This window comes from Pinus tabuliformis, chromosome 6, assembly GCF_031772625.1.
Source record: "Pinus tabuliformis cultivar Carrire ecotype Pingquan chromosome 6, CPIR1, whole genome shotgun sequence".
NCBI lineage: Eukaryota > Viridiplantae > Streptophyta > Pinopsida > Pinales > Pinaceae > Pinus > Pinus tabuliformis.
Window position 1 is genome coordinate 326,084,882 of NC_142292.1, and position 25,003 is coordinate 326,109,884.

Genomic DNA, 25,003 nt, shown 5'->3' on the forward strand with positions numbered 1-25,003 from the left:
TCAGTTAAACATCTTTGAAGGTTTTGGGGGTTATATTTGATCAGCTTTAAATTAATTTGGAGTAACGCTATCGTAGCTTATACAATATCCGGTTTTCCTATATGCTGCCCATCATATGCATTCAACAATCTGGTTCAATGCAAGCTTATGTGCATTCTTCTTGTAGAATAGATCAATGATCTTGTAGATTATGAGGACCTTGCATATTAGATTCTATTCTCGGGCTTTCAGATGGACAAGACAACCGATAGGCAAAAATCTTTGAATTCTAAACTAAGGGAAGCAGAATTGGAACCATAGCAAAAATAAATTCACAATAATTTCACAACGGCCAAATGGATAGACATCCAATGGAGTCACGGGTTACATTTAAATAGCGAATTCTCTGAATTCTCCGCCTTAAACCTTTAATTTCTCCGAAGAAGAGATTTGTCATCCCCAATTTCCCACAAACGCTGAGAATTTGTGGCAAAGGATGGGGAAAATACGTAAATTAACGCTAAAATCCTCCACAAAACCCCAAATTCAAACTCTGGAACGCAATTCCCAGCTCGAAATTCGAGATCTAATGCTGACAATTCGGAAGAATTTTACCTTGGGAATGAAAGGCGTGCTGTTCCCAGCGATTTGCACCAGATAATCAAGATTTAGCGGGCACTACAATGCAATTCCGAGGCGAATGAGTCTTCTTCTAAACCTCTCAAATTTCTCACTAAAAACCTCCAGGATTTAGAGCTTCGAGCTTTTCCTCCTTGTCCTCGGCCTACAATCTCCCTGCTTATACTATTAAAAGTGGCTGGTCATAATGGGGGTGAGGATGGGATAAAACTGAACATGTTTTTCCGTTATACTAATCGCCAAAAGAAAAGGCCCTAATTCTGAGCATTGTTCGCAGCCCAAAGTGGAGAGTGGCTTTCTGGAGTCTGTTCACTACCAAGAGTGGAAAATTGTAGGAGGGTGAAGAAATTAATATTACAATCACTGGTATGCAAAACTTCAGACAAACTACCATTTTCATTGCTATTCATGGGCTATGGAGAGTGCATTCAACAGAACCTAAAAAAATATTGAAATAACTGTATGCAACAGAGATTCGCATTACAATTACCTAAAGGGCTCTAGCGCTCCCCCGTATTTGCTATATTTATACTGAACACAGCTCCGGCTCCGTTCGTGAGATTGTCAAACAAGGCTCCTCTATCAGTGCTATACTTTGTGAGATAATGTGGTCGACCTTTTAAGTTGTGCAGGGCCTCTCACAGAGGGACATGAGTTGATTGAATGCATGCCAATAAAACCCAGTTACAATGTCTAAACGTATTACAATGTACTCCTGTGAAACATATATGCTGTGAGTCATAGTGAGACACTGAAGCCAAGGTGAAGAAAATGCTAAAAGACCGGGATGAAAAACACTACAGGACTCAGATTGAATGAAATAAGTAACGGGATCCATCCATTCCCTGTAGGACACAAATCAAATTGTCAGTCAGAAACATTGGCTAAGCATATATGTGCAGGAAAGACATGTGCCACTTACAAAATTTGCGGGCACGATGTAGAGGAGAAACTAAAGAGGAAGTTATGCATTTTATGCAGTTAAAGGGAGTACCATCTGGTTTTCAAAAAGACCATGTGTGCAATGACTCCCACATTGCTGCCAAGTATGATCCTAGATCTTTAGCCCCATCTGATTCATTATGACTCAGATGGGATAGAAATATGAAGACCAAAATTAGAACTAAAAAGATTAAAGTGAACGGGTGTGCAAAGTAGAACGGGACCACCAGGTGCGAGTCCTAGTAGTGATGTGGGCATATAAATCGCGAGTCCTAGTAGTGATGTGGGCATATAAATGCCTGGCGCTGAGAGGACTTGGCTAGGTAATCCCAGGGGAGCCCAAGTACTATTTACCATAGCTCTTCTATAGCATCCAGGGATATAGAAAAACCTAATTGAACTGGCAATATTAAAGCAATTACTATTTTTAATACCTGTTTTAATATGAATCATGCATTTTGAAAGCAATTACAATTTTTAATTTTTAATACCTATTTTAATATGAATCATGCATTTTGAAAGCAATTACAATTTTGAATACCCATTTTAATATGAATCAGGCATTTTGAAGGCAATCACAATTTTAAATAACTGTTAAGATTCTATGAGGCTCTTCTGCCTCTTCTCCCATCACCATGCTGAGACACATTTGTATATATAATGCATATATATCAAGATTCTTAAACCGCGATGATATTTAATATTTTTTGACAGCTAAAAAGGAAATAAAAAACACCACTCCATTAATTATCATTAAGCCAAGCAAGAACTTAATACAACCAGAAAAATGGGTTACACTGGTACCTGCAAGGCTTACAGATTCGAGTTAGAAAACTAATTTAACAGATTCAAGTCAGAAATTTAACCTGTACTTGTTATAAAAAACCCACAACAAAATCCTTGTCTGAGATTAAGATTATAACGGTGTAAGCAAAATGAGAAAGAATGAGATCAGAAAAGCCAGTCTTTATCAGTGCAGAGAAAAATGGTCTAAATGATGCAAATAAGTGGGAAGGAGAGAGGGATGCACATAAATTTCTATCGGGAGAAGTCTAGGAACTGTTGATGAAGTTTGAACCAAGACGGCAGCTGGTAAGGTCATGGAAGCACGGATTAAGCACAGATTAGTTGGTCGTGCACCACAGAATAGGGTTTTCAAAGCACGAATTTGTTGATCGTGCATAACTGGGTTTTGGAGAGAGAGCAAAGGAATAATGCCACCAAACCAGAGACGGAGAAACCGGAATAATGATGCATGTGGGAAACAGAAAATTTATCCAAATGTCAAACTCACAGGAAAGATATATAGCTGAACGTCAAAGAGAAAACAGCAAAAGATATATAGCCAGATGTTAAAGAGAAAACCATATAGCCAGATGTCAATCAGAAAATGAAAATATAGATTACTAAACTGATTAAAACTAGCAATTGCCCCAAAAAGTGCAAAAAGAGGCCGATAGTTTGTTTAAATTCCAAAATAGTATGAAAAATACATTTGTAAATATGTATACCATATATATTAAATTTAAATTTTATATAGATATTATAAAAGATGATATTTTATGTATACCATATATATTAAAAATTTAAATTTTATATAGATATTATAAAAGATGATATTTTAGTTTTATTATATATAATAAATTGTACATATTTATATATAATTATTTAAATTGAAATATTGTAAAAAATGATATTTTAGTTTTATGGATCTTTATTATTATGTATAATAAATTGTACAAATTTATATATAATTATTTAAATTATATAACTATTGAAAACCACCATTTAAATTTAATTAAAATGTTGCAACTATTTTATCTCATGATATAATATTCAAACGCAAATTATTTTCACTAAAAAAGCCCAACCAGAGTTCCATGTTTCCATGTAGAAGACTTGTAAACAACCAGTACTTTCAAACACACCAACAAATATATTTCCAAACTACAAAATTAGTCGTGTTTCCTGTATATGGATATACAATTAATAATAGTTGTGTTTCCTGTATATGGATATACAATTAATAATAGTTGTGTTTCCTCTATATGGATATACAATTAATATTTGTCATTGGTATTTGTTCTACTCTAGGACTTCTCATTTGGAAAACTACTTAGAGGTTGCATAAACAAAAAGAGGGTCTAATTTTGTTTACATATTCATTAATCCATTGAACCGTCCTGTAAGATTCCTTCCCGCCAAATCTCCGGCAATAAGAGTATCATTGTGGCATGTTAGCTATAAACAAATGGGTAAATATTTAAACTTACCTTATATGTTCAATAGCAAATCGAAGAAACATGAGGGCCTTGATTCTCCTAGAGAAAAAGAGGGATAGGGAGAATGCAAATATGAACTAAATAAATGCAATAGACAAGTAAACAAGTAAATACTTCAGACGAGGTAGACATTAAAGCTCATAAATGTAGCCATAAATTAGATCGATATATATAGCAAATAAGTCCTTTTCTATATTTAATTAGACCGATAAGTCCTTTGCTATATATTTAGTCCTGCGATACACAAATTTCTTCAAGTTTTGCTTAAAAAAATTATAGCTTTCCTTTAAAACTTTTCCTCTTTTGTTATGTATCATCACAACCAAATGAAAATAGTAATGGCATCTTCCTCCAAGTGGTTTTTTGGATCACGAGAACTTTGTGGAAAGGGATAAAAGAGTAATGAGCCATGTACCTAGTTAAGCACCCTAGTTTGGTGTTTTGGTAAAGGGTCCATATTCACAAGTAAAAGGTTTTGATTTCTCTAATTGGTAGTTGGATCCCCGAATTGTCCTCATTTTGACACCTTCTTCCCTTTATTTTTACCTATTCCATACATATTTTTGCTACATCTGCAGGTTATATGGTCATTTAGGTCATCATCAGAAATAACATAAGGTATTAATCATTCGCAGCTCATAATCTAAACTTTCTTTATAAAAATTGATTTAAATATTGTTACAGCTATCGAAATGTACTCTTTTCGTAGCTAATCAGAATTTTTGTAGCCAAGTCCATGGTTAGGAAAGTTTCTGAGACTTTGAAGATGAACAGAAGACATGGATAGATGTCAAATGTCAAGAACATGGATATTTGTAACTACTACTCCCATATTTACCCACTCATGAATTGAGTGTCAATATGATATGACCTAACCTTCGAGTTCCAACTATGGAAGTGGGGCCTACAAACCAGAAGTAAACTAACATCTCTCAGAGACTACAGATCACTCAAGAGCCTATCAACCACCCCAGTGATCAATCAGTGAGTTGGAGCTCTTTTTCACTAGGTTTACACCCAACCGCACCCTTAACGCACTGTGCATGCAGTTATGAGGCTCTAACCACACCCATAAGCCTGCCTGCATGCAGTAGTGACCCAAAATTTCTTGTTTTGTGCATGTGGTCACAAGATCTATGCCACTTTTTTAGGCTAGCCTCTAGACCATTGCTCATAACTGCTTGTAACTTTCCAAAATCATGATAATGATGATAACAATGTTAAACAATCAAAACTTGAGCAAGATCTTGACCTAGACATGCCTAATACCAAATAGACATTTCGTCAAACAGATAGAAACATATAATTTATAGGTCATGGATGCATATCTAATCACAAACTTTTGAACTTCATCAGAAAATCACTAAGAAGGGTCAATGCCCTCTCAAGCTAACTGCAACAACACTTGTTAGCCCATGCATTCATCAACCATCTAGTAACTTATCAAATCATGAACAAGAGCCATAGCTAGAGCACATCATAAAACCATGCATATAACTAGAATAGAAACTATGACAAATCAACCATAAGATCACCATAATAACCAGTACAAGTTTTCATAGATCACAATAGGAAATAGCTCATATTAACATATGAAAAAGTCCACCAAGTTAGGGACTTCCACGTACCACCTGACCATAGATTGGGTTAAACCAAATCTCTCTTTCAGCCAATCACCCCAGCGCTATATTCCAAGCATGAATGTGGGATCATAAGGTTAAACTAAAATAAAACCAACCAAGGCCTCTAGAGGCCAAACCACTTCAACCCTCAACGACAGTGATCTCACCTATATTGTCCAGAAATCACTAACATCAACCAAACCAATCTCTACTCAAGTTGTCCAAGGCTCCAGGAACTAGTAACTCAACCCACAACCTCCAGGGAACCCGAGTTGTTTCAGGGCTCTAGAGAAATTTGTCCCAACCCACAAACACCAAGGACTAGTAACTCAACCCACAACCTCCAGGGAACTCAAGTTGTTTCAGGGCTCCAGAGAATTTGTTCCAACCCACAACCATAGGAACCTGAGAACCAATCAAAAAACCAAATGGGAAAACCCACTACATCATGGCTATCCAGGAAATGGCAAGGCAAGGTTGAAACCACTGTCAATCCAAGCAAATCTCCATGCCAATGACAACACATAACTAAGGAACCACATGCATATACCATTCATCCAAAAACCAGCAAGGAGATCACACATGCAACCAATTTCCTGCAAAGTAACCCTGTTGTAGTCCTTGATTCAATTGTCTCCTTGCGCTCCTTGCTTTCCTTTGCTTTCCATTTACTTTATTGCTTGTCTTCTTCCAAATCCAAGTGATTGCTAGAGTACTCCAAGAATACTCTAAGTGTGCAAGAGTGTGAGAGAATGAGAGTGTGGAAGGAGAGAACCAAAACTGAACTGAAAAAAGATAGAACTCACAAAAAGCTAAGCCACAAGCTGTGAATTGTTTCTCTAATGCCTTTCTATTATTGATGTCTCATTTTTCTTCATTTTCCTTCATTTTTCCTCTAATTTCCCTTGCATGCAAATTTGTGTCTCTTCACCTTCCTTTTCTCCTATTTTCCTTCATTTTCATAATTAATGTCATTTATTGCCTCTTTTCCTGTGTCAATGCCTTTATCAAATTCCATAGCCATTATTAATCCATAAGTGATGCCCACTATAATGTTTTCCCACCATTTAACTTGGAATATGTGTCCCATGACCTTGGTCTTATTTGATTTACATGGAAAAATCAACCAGGGGTTGTTACAATATCCACCTATTACGTTTACATGGAAGATCATAGAGCTCGAGAATTTGGTTGGTCAAAGTGAAAGTCAACTATGGTTACAGAAGATTATTCTCACACAGAGTTCCAAGCTAGATAGTGTCATCATCAGGCGAGCGTGGAATCAAGTGAGCAAGGTTCAAGATTTGAAGTTGATGATGTGTTAAACAAGATTCTTCGTGATTTTTTTATCCTCGTAGTAAATCATAAAGAATAGACCTTTTCTTTTAATCAGAAAACAAAGTGTCGATTGAGAAACTTACTTGTCAGTGTTATTTTCTTAGAAGTTGTTGGTTTAAAATATTATATATTTCTTCGATCTGAAGCAGAGAGAATTAAGTTTTAAGCTCTGTAAGTATTGTGACTCTTTGAGATTTAATTTTCAGTGAATGCAATACTTTTTTCTGCACATATGCATTGGAGATTTAACTTGTTGATTTGAGTTTTCACGCCTCGCGCTCACTAGGAGGCCCCCCTGATGAGCAGTGAGATAGTATAGTGTTGTTTTATTTCATTTCTTAGTCATTCTTTCAATCTGATCTCTGATAATTAGATTTAGAACACTTTACATTTTAGATGGATACATGTGTTGGTGATTTAACTTGTTGATTTGAGCTTTCACGCCTCACGCTCACAAGTTGGGCCCCCTCACAAGCAGTGATATAGTATAGTGTTGTTTAATTTAATTTTTTAGCCTTTCTTTCAATTTGATCTATGATAATTAGATTTAGAATGCTTTACATTTTAGATCGATACTTTGTTTCCCTTGCATTTATTAATGTTTGCTTGCAACAAGTTGCGCGTTGAACATTAAAAACAAAATATCAAAAACACTTTCTTTTATTAGCTTGCACACTTGAAATTCTCGCTTAGTCTCATATTTATGGTTCATGTTTGGATTGACTCTAATTAAGATTGTGCACATTAGTAATTTGTCAATATTTTCCATTACTAGCTTTACAAAACAATTTCATTCTTACTTCAATCTCTTATGAACTTGTACAATAGTAGTTATTTCAATTTGATTAAAATAGAGGTAGAAAATATATGTTTCCTTTCAAGTTCATTGTAATAGAGTTCCTTTAATTGTTTGATAATATAGACTTTCAATTCTGTAAAATAGTATAGACTTTCAATTTTGTTCATTAGCATAATCTTTCAATTCCACCCAATTAGAATAGAATTTTAAATTCAGTTTGATAGAATAGACATTTCAATTCTTAGATTAATATGCTTTGATTTCCTGCATATTAGTTTAGTTTATTTTGAAATTGATCTTACAAAATGAACATGTGTGTAACTTAATAAGAGATAGTCTTGAATAGTTGAACTTTGCATTTTGCTCTTAGATTTAAATTCTTAATCAAAAGTAAACCTCCTAGCATATATAGTGCACATACACTTCACAAGGATACGAACCTTGGTTTGACAATTTAATGAAGTAATTTAATCAACAACTAAATTACCCACGAGATTTGGTATGGGAACACTTGCCCTGTCGTCGAGGAGTCTCTGGACCAGGACGTCCCAATGTGATGCCACATGGACTCCCAAGTGCCATCTCAGAGTTTTGTCGCTGACTGGTTAGGTTCTCTCGTTTGTGGTTTTGTTTCTCATATACATGTTTAGCATTTTTGTCATGTTTCTCAATTGCTTCAAACGCTGTTGTGTCAAGTCCTCATTCTGGTTTTGACGTTGTATTCCCGATCTTCTGCATGGTTTTTTGCAAAGTTTAACTGGTTTTCCCAAATATGGGACAATTTTGATAACCAGAAGGAACTCAAGTGTTCTCGACTGAGGCTACAGCCTCATTGTAATTATATTTTTCTTTCCTTTTAATAGAATTAGTTTTACAGAGAAAAAAAACAACTAAATTACCCAACAATGGTCTTGCTAGATCATGTCAACTATGCATATAAGGTTAAAGATTAGTAACATGGATACTTTTTCAAGCACCACACTTTGGTGTTTTGGCTAGAAATACATATCCATGAGTAAAAGGTATTGTGTTACATCTCCCAAGCAATCTTGATAGTGTTGAGAATAGCAACAAGAAATGCTAAAAATAGCATTCAGAATATTCTAATTTTGATTTGTCCTTGAATTAGAATTGTGAATTAAAATTCGAATTTAGTCTCACCCGCTGCTTGGAAAATAATTAATTAATTCATCTTGAGTTATTTAGTTGGAGAAATTCAAGTTAGAAGTCTTTGTGAAGTCATGCAACAGTTATCCCTTAAATTAAGGAGGTTATCCCTTAATTAAGGAGATAAGGACGAGTTGTATTTGAGTTGTAATTAGTTAGCTCAGTTAACTGAGTTAAGTCCAGCTAAATTAGTTCCAAACAGTTTGAGGAACTAATTGTGAGTTTAGTTAGTTAATGCATGCATGCATGCAACTAGTGTACTCCAGATAACTGAAGATTCTCTCATCAGTAACTTATGCATGTCTATTCATAGAAAGACCCAGTTGAGATTAAAGACAGGGACATTGTACTATCAGTTGGAGGAATTTTCCTATAAAGGGAACTCATCCATGTAGAAGGAACAAGGTTCCTTGAGGATTGCGCAGTTTTACAGGGTGTGAGATCAGTGTGAGTGATTAGTGTTACACTTGGTAACAGTAGGATCACCTAAGAGAAACAACACAAGGAAATAGGAGGCTTGGAGGGCAAAGGAGAAGGTTTGTGAGAAGCCTTGTTTGCCTGTGAGCATCCAGGAGGATTGTACTGAGAGTTGGCTAGTTGTGGGAGCTAAAGCTTTGTGTAATCTTGATGTATTTCCACCTTGTATGATAATACAGATAGTGGGGTTTTGAGATGAGACTTTCCCCTGAGTATTTTTTGTGTTTCATGTGTATTGATTCTGCTTCTCTGTTATATGTGTTCTGCTTGATCTTGCTCAAATCTATTAAGCTTCCGCAAGTTTGATTGTAGAAGTAGATTAAGTATTTTGCTTTAGTTATATTGCATAATTAGGTTAATCTACAGTGAGAATTTCTACAACTAGACAACAACACCTCCATATAAAGAATAAATGGCTAAAGGAATAAATAGTGTTGCTACAACACAACAACTTCATATAAGGATAAGAATTAATGACATCGATACTTTGCCAAACATGATAATTTAGTGTTTTAGTGTAAGAGACTTATCTATTTGCAATTGTTGTCCAACTAAGTGACCAAGGGTGAGCCATTATCCACCCAACTACAAGCATTGTTGCACTTTGCCTCTAAACCAAGCCACCCCCAGCTGGGCCATGATACTATTGGGGCGAATGGACAGTCACCAATTTCTAGACAGTCTATTTACCTCACACAAATGATTGTGCCTTAAAGATTTATCTTTTGTGATGTATTACACCTTGAAAACTTTCTTGGTGCAACATATCACATCATTTTTTCCTTTTGTGCGATAAAGGGATATTTTTCTACCCTCCTTTATCGTCTTGCAACTTTTTCTTTCATGCGGTGTACCGCAGTAGGAAAATTTCTTGGTACACTATATCACATCTCTCATTTTTCTTTCTCTATGACAAAGAGTCTTCTTTCATTTCCCTCAAAATTCTTTAAGTCTTTTTAAGACTTATTCCTCCTTCCTTCCTTACTCATTGCATCATAATATTTTTCCTTTATGTGTGGAAAAAAATTTCGATGTGACATATCACATACTCAAAAAAATTTCACATGTGACATCATTTTTCTTTTTGTTTTATCACATTGAAATTTTTTCTTTATGTGCAATGTATTTTACCTTCAAAAACTCTTTCCTTATGATATCATTTGACTCCTTCCTTCATCACATCTTAAGATTTTTCTTATGGTGTATCACACAAGAGAAATATATTTCTGCAATTCATAGCACCGTAAGAAAAACATTTTTGTGCAATACAAAAAAAAGTCCCTAAGTTTTCTCAAAAACTAGTTTTTTATCCCCAACAACAAACATCATACACTTGGAATAATGTTCTCATGTGATACAAATTGTATCACAAAATTTATTTATCAAGACATAGTTAAGATTTATAAAGACCAATGACGAAGGTTTCCCATCATCTAAGGGGGTCAACCTCAATGCCTTTTTATATAATGCAGTAGGGTCATGAGAGTCAGGAGAATTGGAGTTGCCATGCTCAATAGTCGAATAATAGGCAATGACATTCATGACTGGCAGTGACATATAGAAGAATTATGCCCAATGCTAATACTCAACCATGATAAACGAGTTAACCAACTGTGGGCTATACTTAAGAATTGGTCAAGGTGGGTGGAAGGATTGGGTTTCAATGTAATGCTAACAATGAAAGGTTCAAGGCATCCTAATGGTCATTTAGAAAAATCAATGAATAGGGCACAATAAAAATCCCATCCAAAGACAAATGCTTCTATAAGAGAATAACTATCCATGATGAATGGTTGGAAGCAACCTTATAGTGATCTAACAAAATTAATAGGTAGGGTGCAACAAACATCCCATATAAAAACATTAGTTTCTATAAGAGAATAATTATCCATGATAAATGGTTGGAAGCAACTTAATGACCATCTAATAAGATCACTAGCTACGATGTAATCAAAGGTCACATCAAGACATTGATTACATGGTGGAAATGTTTTATTGCGTAAAAAATTGTGGAATTTGTGAATTCCAGTATAAAGGTTGAGTGATAAGAAATAGCTAAAAACATTACACTATTTTTTGTCACTATCGATAATCGTTTTTGCATAATAATCTTGTATCTAACATTATGGAATGTTATGGTTTTCTTGAGTGTTGTATCACAATGTGGTTGTATTTTAAAAAGCTTTGAATTATATCATTTCACATTATACAATGCCAATGTATTATCATGTGCAAGAGATGATAAATTAGAATTATTTGAATAATTTAAAATGGTAAAATGTGTAATGTCGATCTAGCATCAAAGTATGGCAGCAAGCATGAAGGAGTGTGTATTTGTAGTGAATGCATAGTGACCATCAGGCACAAACAAAGAAGAAACTCAACCATCATTCTATCAACAATATATTGATCGTTCAAAGAGTGAATGCTTGTATAGTGAGTGACAAATCATAGTGATATCGTAATCTTCTAAGCCAAAATTTCTATATACAAGGATGAGGATCACAAGTTTAAAAAATATTTACTAAACAATTGATTAGCCAACATAAAATGTACAGGTAAAAAATTTGATATCACCCATTCTTTTGCAACTCTCTCATAGAGCTTAGTTTTGATTTTGTAACAAACAACAAGCATTTTCTTATTATGGAGTAGAAATGTATCAAGGACCTATCTATGCTTAGTTCTAACAATACTAAACTAGATAAGAGGTTTTATTTTACCAAACATCCATAAAAGACATTCATAACCCAGAATTGGAAAAATCCTAAGAGAAACTTCCATTTAAACTATTATCTAATATCTCGACATTGAACAATAATATCGCATAAATCACGCAAATTTGTTGGCCTACTCATCCATAAAGGTGTATCACACATTTATGTTAAAATTGTAAAAAGTTGTCCATATTTTGTGCATATGCGATTTACTATTGGCTATATTCTGTTGTGCAAAGAATTTCTGTTGAGATTCTTGTTTTGGTAGCATCAGATATTTGAAGATTCTATCCTAGACCCAAGATCATGGAAATTCAACATGATACAGATCTGCAGTCCCGGAGGATTGTTGGTTTTCTCATGACCTCCCTATTTGAGTACATTGATCGTGCACTCCACAAAGATCTCATGTCCCAATTAGAGCCAAATGTTTTGGTGCGTGACCTTATATGAGAGCTTTTCTATTGGATCTCTCTCCAGCCGGCAGCGCCTGACAACCATCAATTTAGTCAGTGCATTGTGCCATTTCATCTTTTCTCCCTGAGCTAGTCATATGTACCCTCGCCCATCTCTCGAGAGCACATGTTTGAAGGCGGGCAATCCAACCCAAAAGGTATGTTTTTCATTGTGCAATCGGGTCCTTATGCTGGTTTTTCCTTAAGCATCTTGAGTATGTAGTATTGGATGACTTGGAAGACGGAAGGGCTTTGACCATAGTTTTGTTCCCTTGCCTTAAATGTGGGGGTTAATACAAAATTCTAGTCCCATGGGATCTCCCTTATTGACCTATGGCTTCAGGAAGGGCACTACTTGGGAAACCTCGATTTGGGTAGTGTGGTCTCATTTTCTCGTTCAACATTTTTCAGTCCCCTCCACCTATTACAAGCCTTATTTCATCATTTTCTCTCTCTGGGTCCACATGACCACTATGTCCACAAGGCGTTGGCACCCCCCTCCCCTTGTCCACATGTCTAGGTTGGGCCTGGAAATGTTTCCCTGGAGATAGATGCAGCTAAAAGAAAGTTAAAAACATATAATGGCCACAAGTAAGAAACATAAGAAAAAGAATATTATAAAATGCAAAAGATAGTTGAGACATCCATATAGCACGTGGGCAAAAACCAAGCATGGGCTCCACCCTTGGTCATTATGGCCATCACCTTGGTTCCTAGGGCCCCATGAGTGCCCCCGCATCATTAAGGAACCCATGCACGTCCCAACCCCTGGTGGGCAATGTACTGCCCCACCTTAAGGGAGTAATGGTTGTTGCATATCTCCCATAGCATGCTCTTGTTTCCTAGAGCCACAAGCAATAATACAAAGAAAAAATCAAGAAAAGGCAAAAGGAAAACAAAAAGGGTGGAAAAACAAAGGTCGAGTAACCCATGTATCCATGATTGCTCCCTCCTACATCTATACACCCAATATGTGGATACTCCTCATCATTGCCACCCTTAATCCCATGGCATTTGGCCTTGAGACCCCCATCTCCCCCATCGATTCATCATTATTCACATGACACCCACAAACCTGTCTTTCCCTTTAGAGGATGGGAACGCATAATAGGATTGTTTATTATACACTCCTACTTAAGGAGGTAACATTATTACAAGCTTGAAGTCCCAAATTTGGAAGAGAAGCCCCATATGAAGTCTCAATATGCCCTTGACTAACAAGCTTGGTTCACTTAGATGCACCAATGAATTATTGTCCCTAGTGGCGAGGAAGCGCATTAGATCTTGTAGGTAATTGGCAAGTGGTTTCATCATGGGTTGGGCAACTTAACTAGGGCCCAAACCCACCAAAGGATCATATTGATACCCCCAACAGAATCATTGAGAGCCATGGGACTCATACCATGTGTAGAGCATCATTTCATGCCATGGAAACCCTTAGCACCTTCAACAATTTGTTTATTGCCCTACATTATTCACGAGATGATGCACTTAGACCAGTGTGCCTAGTCGATGTCCCATATGGAGTGGCAGTTGATCCAAGGCCTAGAGGAGGTTTATCTCATCCCTTGAAACATGGGAGGGCAAGCACCATCATCAACACCTTCATTTTTGGGGCATTACATGTTATTTTATCATCAGGAGACCCATGAGACCAGATTTTGTGCCCCAAACTCATTTTGTGGCCCCACATGATGATGTGCATGCAGATCAAGGGATTATTCCCTTGTTCGAGATTTACGGAGCCCTCTCTCACATTTTGGCACTTAGAGGACTCAATGTGACCCTCCAATGGCTCTACATCAACATGATGTCATCAACTCAACTAGCATTTGGATGACTAATTTATATTTTAAAAAGGCTAGCTTTGATACAAGGACTCGGTAGCCCTTCTAGCTCTAATACAATGACATGGTAGCCTTTCTAACATGGTAGAACTAGATAAGATCTCGGTAGCCTTTTCAACGTGGTAGAAGCTAGACAAGATATACATGTTAAAAAAGGGGGTAGAAGCTAGACAAGATATACATGTTAAAAAGCCTCAACATGAGTACTCAAATTAAGCAAGCAACTTAAAAAGAAATAAAATATAAGAAGAATAACAAGCATTTCCTAGAAATACTCTAGGAGGGGTAAAGAACTAAAAGAGTTTCCATTGATATTATCACTTTCTTTTCCATGCAACCATGACATAAGCAGAAATACAAGAAATATATAGTCAGTTCTCGACACAAAACACATAGTGAGCACTCTAAAAATATAATTGGAACTCTTACCACCATTTGATAATATGCATTTAGGGAAGGATTGAGTAATCTGCGCTATCAATAATGAACATATTTTGAAATATAAATTATAAAGATAATCCATATCCACTTCCAAATGTCTTAATGCGCTAAAACGTAAGTTAATTTCAAACTTCAAAATCATAAGATATTACCAAATAAATTTTTGTTTCTTCCTGAAGGACAAACTTTCTTTTTTTTAACCATGGTGAACTGGTAACTTGTTGGAGTAAGTTGGGCGAGGCCCACGATCAAACCTAGCGACTGCCACTATAACGCCAAGAGTATATCCAACAGACTGCAAGTCAGATATACCAGAAACTTATGACTTAGCAAGAGCTGAGGCTCCATGGATAACAGGGAGCTTAGTCTTTGAGCCTTATCATAACGGGCCAAAGGTGTCCGTTGTGGGATTTGAAAGCAGGAGGGTATAACATCCAAATGAACCAACCACCCCACCATCCCACGACGGGACAAAGGACAAACTTCATTTTTACAAAAGAAAATTCATCATAAATGTAAGTGTGAATTCCACATGAAAAGCTAACTAGGGACTTCTACACAAAACAAACTCAAGTGAAACAAATGTGCATAAATCCTTATGCATGAAATCTATGATTTTAACAACTCTATATGCCTTTCAAGGAAAAGGCTATCCGAGGCATGAAGCCTAAAAAATGGATAACAGTTTACAAGGATGATTATATGTGATGAAATTGGTTAGCTACTCGAAACTCTTTTGCCGTAGTTTGAAATCAGCATGCATAAATCCTTATGCATGAAATCTATGATTTTAACAACTCTATATGCCTTTCAAGGAAAAGGCTATCCGAGGCATGAAGCCTAAAAAATGGATAACAGTTTACAAGGATGATTTTATGTGATGAAATTGGTTAGCTACTCGAAACTCTTTTGCCGTAGTTTTAAATCAGCACCACACAAACGACAAAAGCGTGCTCTTGTCATGATGAACTTAAGGAAAAGAATCGAGGAGTTCTCTCCTCTTTTGCCAAAGTACTTGTGAGGAAACCATTCTAGCATATAACAGAAAACTTTGAGAAATTTTATTAAATTGGAGCTTGCAGCTCCATATTATCAATCAGCCTAACTCCTCCGAACCAAGCTGCAACGCAAAGCACAGCAGAGGACTGTATTCTCTTTAAATGGTGTAGAGTTACCTGGTCAACTACCTGCCAAGATATCAAATAAAATACATTAGATCCAAAACAAAGTCAAAATACACTATTTTCTTTGTAGTGGCTCCAATTCTTAAAAGCTCTGTTTAGAAATCAGAAATTCAATCGAGGCCTTCAAGATTACAAAGTTTTGTCATTCTTTCATTATAAGTCATGTACCTCTCTCTACAGTAAGAAAGAAAAGAAACAAACATGCACAAGAACTTTAGAGTCTATTCTATTAGTATACAGATAAATAGTACAAACCAGGAGGAGGTGAGAACCAGGCACTACTCTGAAAGCTAGCCCAAAGAAAACCCACAAGCAATAAAGAGAAAAGTACTAATATGGAAAATAATAACAATAGTAATTAATGTGCCTTCTAACATGTTCACGAGGATAAACTTGAGGCATGCTAAGTAAGATAAAACATTAGTCAAGGATTTTATGATGATAAATAATATAAAGCACAGACTTTGACTTGACAACATTGACATCCAAAACCATTCCTAGAATTATGCTAGTGAAGCAAAGTTTGGTATTTATAAATAGTTGAAATTGCAAAGATTCAAACAACAACAGCCATATTGTTTAAATGTTTGAGATTAACCTCCGCATAATCAATCTTGCCACCAGCATTGAGAATAGCCTCTACAACTGAATGCTTTAATTTTTCAGTAGAAACTTCTCCATTGCATACATCATCTCTAACTTTCTGTAGAGATTTACTAATGGACAATGCCTGCAAAAGGACAATAGATGTTATGATTTATCCCAACCGTAATAAATCATATTGTAAATTTAAAAAATTCTATAAAAAATCAGTGTAAATCTGTGAACATAAAATCACAGTCATCAAACAATAGCAATCTTTGTGAATTTCCTGAGAACATAGCAAGCATGGCACTTGGACCAGAAGGAAAAACATATTCCACATCTGTCAATTTGTGTTTAGGAACCCTTTGCTATGTTTTGGTATTAGAAACTAAATATGTTTAAATATCATATTTCCGTGAACTAAGTTAAAAGCAATTTCATTCCAGAAAGGGCATCATTGGTTTACAATCAGCTTTTTGTAGATACCATCTACAGACTACAACAAACAATTTACATGTTCCCTTTGACATTGTTATTGGCAACTTAGCCTATGCCTACATAAATTTGTACATTGACTGCTAGGAAATGAAAGTAGAAAAGCAACATTGTTACAGTCCAATGAACATAGATAATAGATGGCACAACCATACATTCTCATATAATTATATTTTTTTAAACATGAAACCTTCTAAGGACCATTTTCATGGAAAGAGCACTGTAAGGAGTTTTCAAGTTAATTTATTCCATGATTGAAGGCACAATGAAATATTATTGATGCCACTTGAGATATGGAAGCAACCATCCTCTCTGTCAAAACTATGCATCTGCTTATTTCCAACACCTAGTCAATATCAAAGTGATGTGTGCAAATTTCTTCACAGTACACGCTTTTGTAATCTTGACAGCCTTCTAATGTTCTGCGAGGGCATCAGCATTGTTGAAAAGTTGATTAAGGATTGGATCCTTCTAATCTTGGAAGAATCTTTTCAATATTTGGTTCTTATGGGGTTTCTTCAAACTTTTAACTGGATTCTTGATGCATCTTTTAAAATTTAATCAAAATTCAACAATCTCCTTAACTATGCTTAACATAATGTAGAGCAATCTCCCTTAGCATTTATACAGTTCCACAACCAAGCACCTACAAAACACAATTTTATCATCAAAATATTGTATTTGCAAGAATAAATAAATTTAACAAGCAGAAAGATACACCTTTAAATATATGGGAATGATAGCATGAAGTGGTTGCAATCCTTGTTGGCTTGGATACTTCACAAAATGGATGTAGGCATTATAGCAGCCAACATCTAATGCAATTCAGTGGTGATCCTCAAATATCTACACACACCCCATTCAACCTAAACACACAAAACACAAATCCAAGTAGCTTCCTTTTATACCCTACTACAATCTTGAAGTCCCTATCCAGAAGGTTTCAATTTTGTATTTTGTTTAGGGTAAAGTATTTGCATCATTTGCGTCATCTTAGCATGTAGAATATTAACAGTATCATGAAGTTATGGTCGCCAATTGAATTTGGTAGACTTTGTGCTAACTGCTAAAATAATAACTCCATGAAGTTTGTATTGACTTTTTCTTTAAGGGGCTTCTTTCTGAAGGGTCAGATTTTTGGAGGATAGGTTTACATATTGTCTTCTAGGTTAAGGAACTGTTTCAGATTTACAATTCTTTTGATTTCCTGATTATTTGTTTTTGTTTTTTAAACTTTGATAGGTGCTTGGAAAGTAAGACTACTTAGGGTAGTGTATCTTCACGATACAATGTTGAGCTAGACCTCAATAAAGGTCTACCATGGGAACTTGATTGAGATTAGAAGGATTCTTGTGGAAGCAAATCTTAGACTATGAGAAGATAGCATCCTGCTACAGAGAGTGTCCAGAATACAGTCATCCACTCTTAGCTTTTCAGAGGAAGGAGGAGCCAAGATTGGCGAGGAACATATAGAATGGTCAAGGACACCGATGAATATGGTTTCCAAAAATTATTATATTATAATAAGGGTAAAAAAGAAATCGAAGTGGCTTAGAGAGGACCCCAAAAAACCAAACGAAACAGACATACAAACCATCCAGGCTTGATCTGTCTTATTGTATCTTCATTCTGAAAACGTGGATGGATGCAATCCTTGTTAATCACCCAGCCTGTTTGAGTTTGTGATGCAACAAGATGGCTAATTATAACACGTGATGATCTTATTCTTACTAAAAAGCTTATTTATCTATCAAGCTAAGTTCTGTGTAATGCTTAGGTTAAGCTCCATTACTACCCAATCCAATTTTTATCTAGTTAATGGAATTACGAACTGTTGGCTTCAAACTCACAATTAGACCAACAGTAAGTTCAGTTGGCTTTTCGTATGATTAAAAACATTACCAAAGAGTGCATCTATCCTCACATGTTATGTTCAATGTACAAATTGGAACATTGGAGTATTAAAGATGGAGGCAAAGATGTCATTGCATCTTCCAATCAAAACATACCTTTTGTCTCTCTTCAGGTGAAAGATGCACATTGCGGGAGCTCAACGCAAGGCCATCAGGTTCTCTTACAATTTCAGAGCCAACAATCTCCACAGCAAAATCTAAATCTCGAGCCTGCAGCAAAAGAATTTTATTTATACAGTTAAGTAAACTACACAGAAACGGTGACTGAACAGGACATTCCTTTTACCGACAATAAAGGAAAGTGTACATGATGAAAGAACAAAAGGAATGATGAAAGGGTTAGAATAGTGTCAATTGTTTTTCTGTCTTGCAAGCAGTAGTTTATTCCAGTTGTGATGAGGCTGTAGTCTACAAATTTTGGGTCACCTGCGTAGTATGGGTAATTCTGGTACAGAGATACCCAGTGTAATGTTCACATCCATGCTAAGCAAACATTTTTGGCATTCCATTCCTCTGTATATCAAATGACGCTTTGCCAAATTTCGAAAATGTGCAGTCAGGTGCATGCAAATATCTCTACAAGTTTGTCATAAAGACTTACCACCAGATGAACATATTATCAATGTTGGTCTACATGTAGTAGGTTTGGAAACATAAAAATCTTGCCTATTTACATTTCTATTTGCTTGTGAAATGTGAAAGCATTCTCAAAAGCAGGCGATGAATATGTTGCAGCAACTTGGAAGCTCCTCAGACTACAAATAATGGCTTCTAAATTAAAAAACAATTTCTATCATTATTGCTTGTAAAAATTCCTGGAATTGTACAAGAAGTTTATGTCTGAGTTGATCAAATTAATAGGCAATTATATGATGAACCATACATTATATAATCCCCAAGGTTGAGTGTGTTACACCTCAGTTTCACTTCAGTGTACATCATATTTCTTTTTCCGAATCTGACCCATCATATGAGCAAATTTTTTGCCTACCTTGATGATGTTATAGCTCAGAGTACCACGATCAGATGTGCCACCACGACACTTCATACTATGGTATCATTGATCAGCCAAAAGTGTGACCATTTTTAACTCCGTGTATTGTATTGGACCATGCTTAGATAATCAATATAAAGTTTTTACCTGAGTGGTATCTTTAGACCCTTTGAGGTCGGTCATGGCCCATCCTTCTAGTACCCATTTCAGTCCTTGCTCTTATGGTTTGGCTAACTATCCCTTGGAGGTCATTTATGGCTGGGGTAGGTACACAAGCGTCTTGGAGTGGATCTAATAGGACACATGACTTAGAGAACCTCTATTGATTTTCACTTTACCCTTACGTAAAAGTGTTGCTCATATTGTAAAGGTTGTCATACCTATGAAAGCACACTTATCTTATACCTATGCATGAATCCACTTTATGTATTTGCCACACAGTGGCCATGGCCTCTTGGAGATGATTATACAATTGCCTGTGAAAAGATTGTTACCACAAAATCTAGCACCTAGGTGCTAGGCCGCACTAGATCCACCGCAACAAGACCCACCACCATTGTCACCTTAGTAGTGAAATCCCTTATGGTTTTCTAGACAAATGTTCCCCTAGCAAGACTTAGAGGTTAGATGACTAAAAGGATCCTAGCCAAATGGCTCTCTAAGGAGCTTGCAAAATTTACACCCTAGAATAGTCTTCAATAACATATGGCTCCGGGTGAAATGAAGTAGCCAGGTCAAAGAATCGATGGCTCAAGATAAGCTTTGGAGATATTCAAACCAATTCCCTAACACGTCACTTTGAATATAATGATTTTCAAAATAATATAAAATGATGGAGAATGGAGGACTAGTGCCTGGGCTCATTATTGAATTTCCAAGCATATGGAGTCAAACAAGGAGCAGGTCAATAGTTGAAGACCTTGGATGGCATGGGGAGGAGAGAGGAATAACCTCTCAATCCAACCCTAGCAACTTTCCAAATTAGGAGACGTAAGGTCAAGAAATGCAATCTAGTTTCCTTGATGGATACTTGATGACAAATTTTGCATGCAAATAAAATATTGTTCATAACAGATGTTGCAATTTTTAATATGGCACATGAGAAACCCAATTTTGACAATTGTAGCAAAATGGAAGATGATACACACAATAAATTTAACTATTCATCTAAGCATCACTTTGTTGATCCAAAGAAATTTCCACCATTCAAAACATATCTTCCTCGAGACAATTTGCCTCAGTTGAAATATCCAAAGCCAAAATTTACAAGGAAAATCACATAAATTTCATATGGTTGTGGGATTTCTCCCCCAAAACTCCATGAGAAAATAAGAGGAAGTGTACCTCTATTTATGTTGATATTTGTAGCTCAGGCAGGGACTTCTACATAGGCCTATGTGTCTAGTCATGCAGTAGTCGCCCATCGTCTCCTTAGGTACTTTCTCTAGTGATTATATTTTAATCTTAGTTATTGATCTCAAGTGAGGTGAGATCTAATCTCAGTCGCTGATCACTTTAGAGATTAGAATTAGGGTTAGGGATTTAGCTCAAAGATGGGAAAGACACAATATGGTAGCACAAGATTGAGCGAGGCATCTTAGTGAGCAGCGTGTTGGGTCCAAGGGGGTGTAGAGAAGCTAGAGATCTAGATCTGCAGAAAAGATCAAGCACCGTTCTAGGGAAAATCTACTAGATCATATATAAGCTTATTTGTATTATGTATTTTCTCAGTCTGTATTATGTATTTTATCAAGACGACTCCTCTAAACATATCTATAAATTATGCAATCCATTGCTTCGAGGTCGAGTACAATGAGTTTATACACAAAATCAAAGCCAGGTTTGCGAGGTGGTTTGAATGTGGACCTAACAATCTTCCACACAATAAGGAAACATTGGTTATTCTCTCATGAGAATCAATCAAAAGGGGAAGCCTCGCCCTTCACAAAATCTTGGAATGAGCCCTCAAACAACACCTTAGGATCACTTCTCAAAGGTCGCCTTCCCCAACAATACCTAGAGGTTAGATGATTAAAAGAATCCTAGCCAAATGGCTCTCTAAGGAGCTTGCAAAATTTACACCCTGAGAGTCTTCAATAAACTATGGCTCCAGATGAAATGAAGTAGCTAGCTCAAAGAACCAATGGCTATGTTACCACAAAATCTAGCAGGCCTTGGAGATGGAAACCCTACAAGACAAAAGCTAGACAAAGTGCTAACAATGGGGTAGAGGCCCAATGTCACCTCAACCAAAACCCCCTACTCTTTACAGATTTTCACTGATGAGAGGAGTCCCAATAATGAGAGAGAATGCTTAAAATAGATATGCTAGGTATATGGCATAGAGTGATCAAGCTAGAGCTCACTCATGAGAGAGGCCCAATAATGGCACAAGGTTTCAAAGAAGCAAAACGCTCTCAAAGAAAATCTCAAGAAAAGAGGCTCAAGACCTAAGGTTTTGAGATTTTCAACGCTGATATGTATTCACAAGGTCAAGCCTGAGATAAAAGGCTTCTTATGATATTACTTCAACAAGTACTAAGCTCATACAACCTTCAAGGAAGTCCTAAAGTTGAGGGGAAAAGAACCAAGCTTTCCCTCTTGGAGCAACACCTAGGGCAAGAGATTTTATGGATGAAATTTGAGTGGATGCCCACCAAACTTGGAGAATAGGTAACCTAGACCCTAAGCTTGATGTTTAGGCTCTCAAATCACTAAAAAGCCTCCTCCCTAAAATTTCACTGCAAGCCCTAGATTTTCACCCTAGCCTTAAAAAGACCAATTTTAGGAGAGAAAATTATGGAGAAAATTTAGGATTGATCACCAATGACTTGGACTAGTGCCTTGTCCTTTAGGCATATGGAGTCAAGGATGAAATAGATAAGCTAGATCCTTTCTAAGGAGGCTAAAAATTGATGCCCTAGGTATCAACTTTTAGCATTTACCCACTTCAAAAGAAAATGGAGTTTGATGGAGAGATTAAAGATTTCCTCCACTAGGAACATTCATTACATGTTGTACAATGAATAACATATGCAATACTCAACTAGATAACCTTTCAAAATTAATTTTCAACAATTAAGGCACAAAATAGCATAACCTAGAAGCAGAAATTCCATACATTAGACAATTTCAAGATAGAAAATCTTCAACAATAAGCACTTACAAGACAACATGTAGTATATCCATCCATTATCCAAAGAAGTAGCTCCAAAGACAATAAAAAATAGTGTTCAAATATCGAAATGCATCCAATAGATCTCCAATAGCCAAGAAGGAACAAGTGTGAGTTTCTCTAGTGAGGTCAAATTTCCCAAGAGATGATGATGAGAGAGTGAAATGACCTCTCTCTTATTTACACGTCTAATTATCTCTAATTTAGCCTCAGAGCCCCTGAAATTGTAAAATAATGGGCTTGATTCTAAGTGAGGTTACAAGCCAACCTCATAGCCAATGCAAAACATAAAAATAACCCATAAAAGAGGTCGAAATGCCGACATCATGAATGCGTAGGCCCTCTTAGGGTATGCATTGGGCTCCTCCAGTGCCAAGTCGATGTAGAGGGCTCCAAAAATCCTGATCTAGGGGATGGCCCCTCAATCTCCATCCAAATCATCATGTGGACCCTAGTTTTGTGTTCGGGGCACAAAAATGGGCTCATGGGTCTCCTGGTGATAGAATAAGCTAGATTTTCTCCAACGTTGAGGGCTCAGAGTATGGTGCTAGCCCTCCCATGTCTCAAGGGTGAGACAAACCTCATTTGGGCCTTAGATCATTGCTAAGACAACTGGGGACATGTTGGTCCAAGTGCATGGTCTCATGAATAATGTGGGGCAAAGTGCAGACTGTTGAGGTGTTGTAGGTGCCCATGGAATGGAATGATGTTCTGCAAGTGATAAGAGTCCCATGGCTCTCAACGCTTCACCTATGGGGTATCAAAATGCTCCTCTAGTGGATTGGGCCCCAGTTAAGTTGCCCAGACCATGATGAAAACCACTTGCCAATCACACACAATGTCTAGTGTTGAATCTTCAACATTAGGTACAATTAATCATTAGTGCATATAAATGAACCAAGCTTGTTAGTCATGGACAAATTTTAGACTTCATATGCGGCTTCTCTTCCAAATTTGGGGTTTTGATCTCGTAGTAGTGTTACCTCCTTGGGTAGGAGTGGCTAATAAATGATCCTATTAGGTGTTCCCAACCCCTCAAGGGAAAGACATGTCTCGAGTACTTCTTTCAACCAATAGGTGGCATGTGAATAATGATGAAACGGATGGGGATGAAGGGGTCTCAAGGCCAAATGCCATGGGTACAAAGATAACAATAATGAGCAATTCCACATATTGGATGTACAAATGTGAGGAGGGTGCAATCATGGTTGCATGAGTTACCCCTGTTGTAGCATTTTTTGGTTTTGGTAAGTTAAAATCAATTAGTCAAAGAATGAAAATATTTTTCAAAAAATGTGAAGCTAGGATATGGACAAAAAGAATATTGAATAAAAAAATTTAGGAAATATCTTGATAACATGTCCATATCAAAGAAAATGTTAGAATAGATGCCCTAAAGAACGAAGGCAAAAATAAAATGTTAGGTTAGAGAGAAAAGCAAAAAGCAATAAACTTTGAAAGTGTGCAAGTCCAAATGCCACTACTTTTTACTTTATAATGCAAAATAATGGTTGTGTGCAGCTTGTCATAAATGCCACAACCCATGACAGTCAAATAGTTCAATCTTGACTAGTTCATGCTTTAAATTTCATGTTTATAGTTAGAGAATAAAAATCTAGCCAAACTGTTTAATCTTGGCAGATCAATAGTTAGGTAGAGAATAATAAGGAGCACATCAGTTTAATCTAAGCCCTTGTATGTTGTAAGGTTAGAATTAGATAGTTTGCTTTTCAAAAGAAAAAATAAATAAAGGGTCCGCTAGCCTAAATGCACCCAATTAAGTGAAAAAAAATGTTAGGGAAAGTAAAGGGTAGGTAGCAAGAAAGGTTGCAGAAGTACAAAGTTGATTGAGGCATAAGCACATTTATCATGCTTGATCATGTGTTGCAGTGTGTAGGAGCAATTATGAAGGTGAAAAAATGTTCACAAGTTGATTTGGTTAACTTCCTCTC

The 25,003-nt window shown here is 36.4% G+C and overlaps 1 protein-coding gene and 1 long non-coding RNA gene across 5 annotated transcripts in view; both read right to left on the reverse strand.

Moving 5' to 3' along the window:
* Positions 1–1,575, reverse strand: part of LOC149258617 (uncharacterized) — a 57,672-nt gene extending 56,097 nt beyond the window's left edge. The window contains exon 1 of the long non-coding RNA XR_016256837.1: positions 1,109–1,575. This is a non-coding gene — a long non-coding RNA (uncharacterized LOC149258617). The remainder of the gene's footprint in view (positions 1–1,108) is intronic.
* Positions 1,576–15,279: 13,704 nt separating this feature from the next.
* The window catches only part of LOC149258618 (pantoate--beta-alanine ligase-like), a 35,808-nt gene continuing 26,084 nt past the window's right edge, over positions 15,280–25,003 (reverse strand). For 3 of the 4 annotated variants that reach the window (XM_089415593.1, XM_089415590.1, XM_089415595.1), the window contains 3 exons: positions 18,979–19,092; positions 16,488–16,619; positions 15,280–15,892 (listed from right to left, as the gene is read on the reverse strand). In XM_089415593.1, the coding sequence (XP_089271719.1) occupies positions 15,770–15,892; positions 16,488–16,619; positions 18,979–19,092 (369 nt within the window). In that variant the 3' untranslated portion in view covers positions 15,280–15,769. The remainder of the gene's footprint in view (positions 15,893–16,487; positions 16,620–18,978; positions 19,093–25,003) is intronic. The other variant, XM_089415599.1, reaches the window with a different exon arrangement.